This window comes from Abramis brama (genome assembly GCF_963993115.1).
Source record: "Abramis brama genome assembly, chromosome: 2".
NCBI lineage: Eukaryota > Metazoa > Chordata > Actinopteri > Cypriniformes > Leuciscidae > Abramis > Abramis brama.
Genome location: NC_139964.1, coordinates 66,221,419 through 66,231,015, shown reverse-complemented (window position 1 = coordinate 66,231,015; position 9,597 = coordinate 66,221,419). Strand labels below are relative to the sequence as shown.

The 9,597-nt window shown below is 41.3% G+C and overlaps 1 protein-coding gene across 1 annotated transcript in view; it reads right to left on the bottom strand.

The window, feature by feature from the left end:
* LOC311075128 (F-actin-monooxygenase mical1-like) overlaps positions 1-9,333 on the bottom strand; it is a 146,567-nt gene extending 137,234 nt beyond the window's left edge. Inside the window, exons 1-2 of the mRNA XM_084102292.1 lie at positions 9,233-9,333; positions 4,831-4,922 (exon numbers count right to left, since the gene is read on the bottom strand). Of these exons, the coding sequence (XP_083958418.1) occupies positions 4,831-4,922; positions 9,233-9,279 (139 nt within the window). The 5' untranslated portion in view covers positions 9,280-9,333. The remainder of the gene's footprint in view (positions 1-4,830; positions 4,923-9,232) is intronic.
* Between the last annotated feature and the right edge of the window lie 264 nt (positions 9,334-9,597).

Sequence of the window (9,597 nt, the reverse complement as noted above, 5' to 3'; positions counted from 1 at the left end):
TCGTTTAGTTTTAGTTTTTCATTTATTATGAATTTCTAATTTTATTTCAGTTTACGAAAATGTTTTTTGACCAATAGTTTTAGTCTTAGTTTCAGTTTTCGTTTAAGAAAATAACCTTGCCCCACACCAACGGTTAGTTGTCTAGGAGAGTGTGTCTAGGAGAACCTCTTGACCACGTTGTGCTGCTCCAACAAGGAGTTCTTTCCAAGCATTTCTCATCCCAGATACCATCCCTGCAACTTTGATCAGCTATGGTCCCTTCTTCCCAAAGTCACCAACAAACCCAGATGTGGTTGAACAGTCTGTTCAGTACTGCATGGATGTGTCGAGAAAACATGGTCAAGAGTATGCCAACATCACATGTGACCAAGCAATCTATAAGGTGGTTCTGAGTCTGCAAAAGAAGAACAAAGAGAAGTATGCCAAACTTATCTTGCGCATGGGTTGCTTCCATATTGCTCAGAATTTCCTTGGAGCCATTGGGCATTTGATGCAGTCCACTGGAATCGAAGACAACATGGTCGAAGCTGATGTCTGTCTGGAACAGCAAACAAAATCATCAGTGGGAAAGACTACTATGCAATGCTGCATGCCCACACTATGGGAAGCATTTGCCAGACCTGGAGTACGTGTGTGTGCTTAGAAACAATGTCCAGCTACTTCTAGATGCCCTGTCAGAAGAGGATGTAGAGAAGGCAACTTATGAGTGTGCTAATGCAACTGCCGGATCCAGATCTGACGAAGGACCTTCGCCTGGACCCGATGACAACGCAGTGCTGAAGTGCCAACTAGTCTCTCCCTATGGAGGATCCCTTTACCACTCTACAGATAAAGCGGTGTCGAGAAAATTCGTTTCACGTACCTACCAAGAAAGTAACAAAATAAAATAAAATTCTGTATCAAAATTTATAAGGAAAGAATTTATAAGCAAACCTGCGCACATATATTCAAACGCACATAACTATAGAACCAGTTCCTAATGTGCATGTGAACGCCATCAGCGTTTATCACAGGTTCGTGTTTAAAGTCTGTGTAGAGAGAATGGTGTCGTCTTAGCGGCCCCAAATTTAATAACAAATGACCGTTGGTGATGGAAGCGAATCAATCAAAAATAACTTTAGCTGGAAAATAACTTTATTAAAGAACCGCTATAAAGCCAAAACAATCTATGTTACCTCTCTGTAAAGCTGCTTTGAAACAATCTACATTGTTAAAAGCACTATATAAATGAAGATGACTTGACTTGACCAACTGAAAAAGCTGACATGTTTAATGGCTGAGTTTGATGAAGCACGTACCTCACCTACCACAGAGCTATGGCTAATGTACATGGATATGGTGATGATTCTTAGACGGTTCATCCATGTTAAGCGTGCAGGTCTGTGGGTGGAACACCTGGCTGAAGTGGAAAAGATGTTACCATACCTTGTAGCTGCTCTCCACTACAAGTATGTATCCTGCCTGCCCCACTACCTAGAAGCTATGAGAAGCTTGCCTACACTGGCACCAAACGTCTATAGGGAATTCAAGGATGGGAAGTTCACTGTACGTCAAACAGAAGGATGGTTCAATGGTGTCTGGACAGACATGGCACTTGAAAAAACCTACAACCGTGATGCCAAGACAAAACTCTTCACTGGCATCAGTCAGCAGCCAGCGGCTATGGAGAAATACTTGAAAGCTCTTCCAGTTCTGACAGCTGTGTCAGAGCAGACAAAGGCTATGGCACACCTGGATGCAGATGACACCAAACACCACAAGGACAAGGACAGCCAAGGTGCAAAGGAAGCAGAAGGTGTAAGGAAAATAACAGGTATCATCAACAACCAGATGATCAATCCTTTCACATGTGAAGAACAGGAGCTGATCAACATTTCAACAGGCCACAAAGCCACATCTGCTGACTTGATCTGCGCTTGTGAAAAAGAACTGGAGGCACTGGCTGCAGCAAGAAGAACAGACAGTTAGAAAGTAGCCCAAATTAAACTTTCAAACTTTGCAGCAAAGCCAAAGAAGTCAATGTCCATGGCATTCAAAGCCAAAAAGGTAAATGAGGAGGAGAGTGCAGTTGTGCGGAACCTATACTTTGTTCAGGACTTAGAGGAAGACAGGAAGGTGGAAGTGTCTGTCCATGAATGGACAAGTTGCCCAGCCTCCCTGTTTGAGCCAGATCCGGCCCTTGACCAAAGTTATGCAATGCGTAAAGGAAACAAGGCAGACTACCTTGCTGCAATCAAGATAGCCCTTGGCAGCTCATGGGGGGAAGTGGACAAACTACCGCCGTCTGACAAGCCTGTTGTAATGGTAGTAGATGCCATGGCGTTCATTCAGCGTTACCAACATCTTGGGAGCAGCACCTTCCATGAACTGCAAGGAAAGTACCTGAGGCAGCTCCTTGGAATCCTCCCAGACAAGTGTGACTGCATCCACTTTGTTGGTGATCGATATGATGTCTCCCTTGCTGAAAGTCTGAAAGGTGAGGAACGAGAGAAGAGGATGAAGACCTGCCCCAGCAAAATGAAGGAGTACAAGCCACATGATATTCTCCCTATACTTGAATGGAAAGGCTTCATTCACAATCCACTGAATAAAGCTAATCTGTTGAACTACATGGGGGAAGCATGGGCAGCTCAGAACAAGTCACTTCCTGCAGGATGCACACTTATTCTTGGTGGAATCTTTTGTGATCCTGGTCGCACTGTCCTCTTGTCAGTGGATTGTCAGGTTGAGCTTCCAGAACTTTCCTGTGAGAAACATGAGGAGGCAGATACCAGGAAACTCAGTACAAATTCTGCACCACAAACAGGCTGTAATGGTGGCAACTGACACAGATGTGATCATGATGTGCATGTACTACATCACACACATGGATGGGCTGCAGGAGCTGTGGGTGAAGACGATGGATATCTTCCTACCTGTTCATGCCATCACAGAAGCTCTGGCGGGCAAGTATGATGTTGCAGCTTCAGATCTTACATCCCTTCTCCTCAGCACCTACATACTTACCGGATGTGACATAGTGAGCTATCTGTACAGAAGAGGACAAAGGCGGGCCTACACAACTGCTATTAAACACCTGACAGACATTCTGCCGCTGTGCAGGTACAGTGACCCTGAGGTAAGCCTGGATGTTCAGGAAGAGGTTATAACAGCAGCACGGCGATATATGGTGTCACTCTTTGACAGGAGTGACTTTGGTGGTACTCTAGATGCACTGCAAGCCCATCTCTTTGTGAGCATCAAAGGAGACATGCGTCGCCTTCCACCAACTGAAGATGCCTTCCTATTACACCTTTGGCGAGATGCGCAGAGGGGTGCATCTTTTAACGTGCTGCTGTATAACCCACCCTTCCGGTCTTGTTTGCTGTCTCCTCAGGTGGTGAGGGTGAAGGTCTGTCCCCAGAGCAGTATCTTCAGTGTGCCACCCTCCTGATTATCCCACCTCACAGGGACCTGTTAATTAAGTTATGTTAAATTATTTTGTTTCGTTAAAGTTGTAATAGTTGTCATCTGAGGCAATAAAATAATGAAAGTCATTTTGCTGTATTATATTTCTTGTGTGACACATTTCCATTGGGAGAACAGGGTTATGTTGAAATTAAAAAGATGCCTAGGCCATGATGTTTAATAATGTGGACATTAAAAACCATATATCCAGTTAAATATCCAGTATGTCTTTCGGAATTTTGAGAGTAGCCTAAAATTCTATTGAGGTTCTGAGCCTGTTGATCAACTAGTAGTGAAATCATCACAGATCCATTGATTTTGGTTGGATTTTTATTTATTTTTTCTGTGGAATGAGTATTCTGTTTGGTGAAAAGAATGACATATTGACTGATGTCAAAACTTGGGTGAAAAGTTGATTGCCAATGAAGTAAAGATGAAAATATTGGAAAAAAGTGAGAAAACGCCTATTTTTTTTTTTTGCATTAAATTGATGCAAAATCATGTAGAAATGTGTTTTAAGAGTTATAATTTCAGTGGATGTTGTCAGCACATGTGTTCTGTGTATCTGGAATGCATTTATTGACAGCCTACCCAACCCACTGAGGATTTCAGGAAAAAAATAATTTTTCACATTTTTCAGATAAAAAATAAGGGGTGCATACACTAAAATGGCCACAAAAAAAATTCGCGATATTTCTGGCAGAGCAGACCCTCCAATTATTGGTTCTTAGGGTTAAAGTTAACAGGGAAAAAAAACACGAATAAAAAGTATGGCAGACCATGTCAGGTTCAACCCATTTTATTGAGCTTTTGAGACTTTGGCTCCGCTGATGAAGGTCAGAAAACATATATTTTGACACATAAAGCGTCTGCTTTAAGGGCCTGGTTCTATTTTTTGACGCTATTTCTCTGCACACTCCTTGCGTTTCTTCTCGCTGACTATTTTGACATACACACTGACACTGCTGCACGCTCGCTCACTCGTTTAAAGTTGTGATTGGGCCAGCCCAGTGTCAATCAAGAAAAGAACCAATGGGCCGCTGATCTACGTGTTTCATGGGCTGGTCTGTCAGAAGAAAAAAAAACTAACACTGACTTTTTTTGACCAATGCATTACACCAGCACAAACCCAGCTCCGCCAATTAAGCAAAACAAAACGAATGGGCCGCCGATGTACAAATTTTATGGGCCGTTAAAAAAAAAAAATAAATAATAATAATAATAATAAAGATTATGTAGGCTACGAGTATAAGATGTATCGGCCCAAAAAGCACGTCGGCCCACCGGGATGCCCGGTATGCCCGATGGCCAGAAATAACTTTCTGATATCATTACCAACACAGCAGTTATATATTTGTACTAAAGTCTGAACTATTATAATACCTGAAACGGCTTCGCAGATGATCAAGATCCAGAGAATATGAGAACATCTGAAGAACATCTTCACACTGCTTTTCTTCTTCTCTTTCGATCTCCTTGGTGTAGTGTTATAATCATAAAAGTTATAATTAGTGTATAATCTAGACGAGGCATGTAACAGAGCTGTTGTCTGTCTCGAGTCTGTAGGTTGGGGGTTGGGCTGGGTTCATGATCTTTCATGCCCTCTTGTGGCAGAAAGGAGGAAGGTTCAATGTGAAATGAACTTCACCGAAAATACAAGAGAACCTCTGCTTGATTGTGTGACGCATGTTTTTACCCTTTCTCTAAGGTAAAAACAAGCGTCTTTCAAAATAATAAATTGATTTTACCCTGACAAATTATTTCATGACTAGGCAAAAGCTAATATTGATAATGCTCATTTTGCCAAGTACACATGTTGCTGTTTGAACATGAAAAGCTCTGCAGAGTTATTCTCTACATCAGTAGGCGCGTTTCCATTACAGATTTGCGCAAAACTTTTGCGATTTTTTTTTTTTTTTCTTTTTTTGTTTTTTTTGTCTAAATGTCGACAAAAAACTATTGCGAAATGACGGCGTTTCTAACCGATGTTATGCGACTAAAACAGAATTTTTTCCTCTCGCGATAAATCATTCCAAACATCATGGCGACGGATGTTAACGTTTACGTATATCCCAGCCACTGCACTGGCCATTAATCTAAGGAGACGTAAGTGTGTTATCCAAGCATTAATGGTAAGGAAAGACCCTTACGGCTGGTGTTTCTGGGTGTTTCTCACTCATTTCTGCGAGGTCTTGATTGTGGCATTTCTTTGAGGTTTAGAATCCAGTATTCCTGTAATTCTTTTGTCTTTTATGAATTTAATAAATAACTCTGTCTCGTAGGCTATTCTGTCCAAACACACCGCGTCATCTACGTCAGGTGACCTGTAAATGCGCAAAAATTGCAGTTTTGCGAAATATTTATTTTTCTAATTGCCTGAAAATCCACCTCATGCGAGCACAAAAACTTTTTTGCAATAAATGGGAGTTTTTGCGAAATTGACGTGTTTCCATTGGGCGTATATTCAAATCGCAATTTCAATTTGCTCAATTTGAAGGGTAATGGAAACGTGCCTAGTGTCAGTGTTTCTGAACTCCCTGAAATGCCTCCATTGTAGTCTTGAGTTTTCTTCCGGGAACAAACGCATCACAATATTCCTCATTTTAATAATTCATATGCAGAATAAAGGGGCGGGGCCTGGTTGAGTTAGTTAGTAGGCCATTTCTCAATGTGCGTTCTTGTGTTCCTGTGAAACGTCATCAGTCGCTGCCCAAGTACTGCTTTCAATTCAAAGTTCACATCTAGCCAAGTACAGTTCAAATCCCCGGATGTGTTCTTGATCCGCCTCTTTTATTGAGGATGCATCGAGGATGACTTGTGCGGACTTGAGAGACAGCCAGGTATCCCAAAATGCATCTCACACTAACCAGAAAGCGTCAATGGCAGGATATTGCTGATTATCTTTTACCAATACAACTTGAAGCACAGAAGAGAGCAGTGTTCAACATTACCGTATTTTCCGCACTATAAGGCGCACTTAAAAGCCTTTAATTTTTTCAAAAAACGACAGTGCGCCTTATAATCCGGAGCGCCTTATATATGGATCTGGCGCCTTATATTAAAGTCTGTAAAACAACCGCTGACTTAAACTTTGTTTATACTTTCGCCTGGCACCGGAGCGCGAGCCTCCGCTGACTGCGCGCGCACCTCCCCAAACAGACGAGGCATTTATACTTGACGCAACTGTTTTGTTTTAGACTGAACACCAGACCATACAACTGATTTAGACGCGCAAACTGGGTGCCGGTGTGGTGAGATGTACTAATATCCGTCTGCTCGGGCAAAGTCGTGCATCTTCGGATGCGGAGGCGCGCGCGCTGTTACAATGACGTCATTTTTGCCGCGCGCGCCTCCGCATCCGAAGATGCACGACTTTGAGCCTAATCTGCCCGAGCAGACGGATATTAGTTTTTTTATTACCTTCGCGCTCATGCGGACGTGTCGAGTAACAAGGTTTTACAGCTCAGCCACTTGTTTTTTCATAATTTTTTGCAAGTGGTAGGCCTAGATCTTGGTTTACATTTGGACTTTGGATGTGATCTTAGGCTTGAAAAGGTTGGTGACCACTGCACAACGCAAACCCAGTCAAACGTTTGACTGCAGTATCTTCTATTCTATGCGCCTTATAATCCGGTGCGCCCTATATATGAAAACAGTTCTAAAATAGGCCATTCATTGAAGGTGCGCCTTATAATACGGTGCGCCTTATAGTGCGGAAAATACGGTATATACATTTAGTTAAGTAGAGACAATACATGTAAATGAAGATAAAATGGGATATGAGATTTATGATTTATTTGAACAGGGAGGTTTGCGTTCATTGATTGTGATTGTTAATCTCAGTTTTTTCTCAGCCGAAAAAAAAAAACACTTTAGTTTTCCTTTTAAACGTACAGTATGGCATTTTTCACCACTAGGGGTCGCTAACCTATTTACAATAACAAAGGCGTAGATTGATGACACAACATTTGCTAAGAATTATGGATCTTGTCGTCAACGTCAAGCCGACCGATCTAATAATGTTTATGGATGAGTGAATACATCAATGTTTTTATCATGACTGTGATATGAAGAAGGTCGGCTATCAGCTCCACACGCGACGCGAGTCCCGCGGATATAAAAGGAATATGGACATTACATTCTACCGAACTACACGCAAGTGCAGAATTACTACTCACAGGTCAGTTTATTAGACAAATTAAACTTGTGAGGTAACGCAGCACTGTTTCACTTGGTCTAACATTACACTATCACACTAAACTGCATTTGAATGTGTTGAAATGTATGTGTTAGTCTGTCTGTATGAGACTAGCAGTAAGCTAGATCAACATTAGAATAACATACAGATCATATTCTGACATTTTATCATTGTTGAACTATAAAACATTGATTAGTTTCATGTAAATGTGCTCACCTGTTTAATAAAGTACATGTAGGAGCGGTCGAAATCTCGGACGTGGCGCTCTCGTTTATTTACTGTCTATGGGAGCTCTCGGCATCTCGAAAACACCGCGCTGATATTGATTCTCGTTTTAGTTCTCCTTTTTTATCCGAAGTCTGTTTGCCATGGTCCATAATGTTTGAACGAAACAACAACAGCGTGCAGATAGACATTGCGAACTACACAGTTGTCCGCGTCTGTCGCTTTGGTTACTATCAGACGGCTCTGGTTCATAGCTCTGGTTGCTATGGCAGCACGATTGATTTGATTCCATTGATTTTGGTTGGATTTTTATTTATTTTTTCTGTGGAATGAGTATTCTGTTTGGTGAAAAGAATGACATATTGACTGATGTCAAAACTTGGGTGAAAAGTTGATTGCCAATGAAGTAAAGATGAAAATATTGGAAAAAAGTGAGAAAACGCCTATTTTTTTTTTTTGCATTAAATTGATGCAAAATCATGTAGAAATGTGTTTTAAGAGTTATAATTTCAGTGGATGTTGTCAGCACATGTGTTCTGTGTATCTGGAATGCATTTATTGACAGCCTACCCAACCCACTGAGGATTTCAGGAAAAAAATAATTTTTCACATTTTTCAGATAAAAAATAAGGGGTGCATACACTAAAATGGCCACAAAAAAAATTCGCGATATTTCTGGCAGAGCAGACCCTCCAATTATTGGTTCTTAGGGTTAAAGTTAACAGGGAAAAAAAACACGAATAAAAAGTATGGCAGACCATGTCAGGTTCAACCCATTTTATTGAGCTTTTGAGACTTTGGCTCCGCTGATGAAGGTCAGAAAACATATATTTTGACACATAAAGCGTCTGCTTTAAGGGCCTGGTTCTATTTTTTGACGCTATTTCTCTGCACACTCCTTGCGTTTCTTCTCGCTGACTATTTTGACATACACACTGACACTGCTGCACGCTCGCTCACTCGTTTAAAGTTGTGATTGGGCCAGCCCAGTGTCAATCAAGAAAAGAACCAATGGGCCGCTGATCTACGTGTTTCATGGGCTGGTCTGTCAGAAGAAAAAAAAACTAACACTGACTTTTTTTGACCAATGCATTACACCAGCACAAACCCAGCTCCGCCAATTAAGCAAAACAAAACGAATGGGCCGCCGATGTACAAATTTTATGGGCCGTTAAAAAAAAAAAATAAATAATAATAATAATAATAAAGATTATGTAGGCTACGAGTATAAGATGTATCGGCCCAAAAAGCACGTCGGCCCACCGGGATGCCCGGTATGCCCGATGGCCAGAAATAACTTTCTGATATCATTACCAACACAGCAGTTATATATTTGTACTAAAGTCTGAACTATTATAATACCTGAAACGGCTTCGCAGATGATCAAGATCCAGAGAATATGAGAACATCTGAAGAACATCTTCACACTGCTTTTCTTCTTCTCTTTCGATCTCCTTGGTGTAGTGTTATAATCATAAAAGTTATAATTAGTGTATAATCTAGACGAGGCATGTAACAGAGCTGTTGTCTGTCTCGAGTCTGTAGGTTGGGGGTTGGGCTGGGTTCATGATCTTTCATGCCCTCTTGTGGCAGAAAGGAGGAAGGTTCAATGTGAAATGAACTTCACCGAAAATACAAGAGAACCTCTGCTTGATTGTGTGACGCATGTTTTTACCCTTTCTCTAAGGTAAAAACAAGCGTCTTTCAAAATAATAAATTGATTTTAC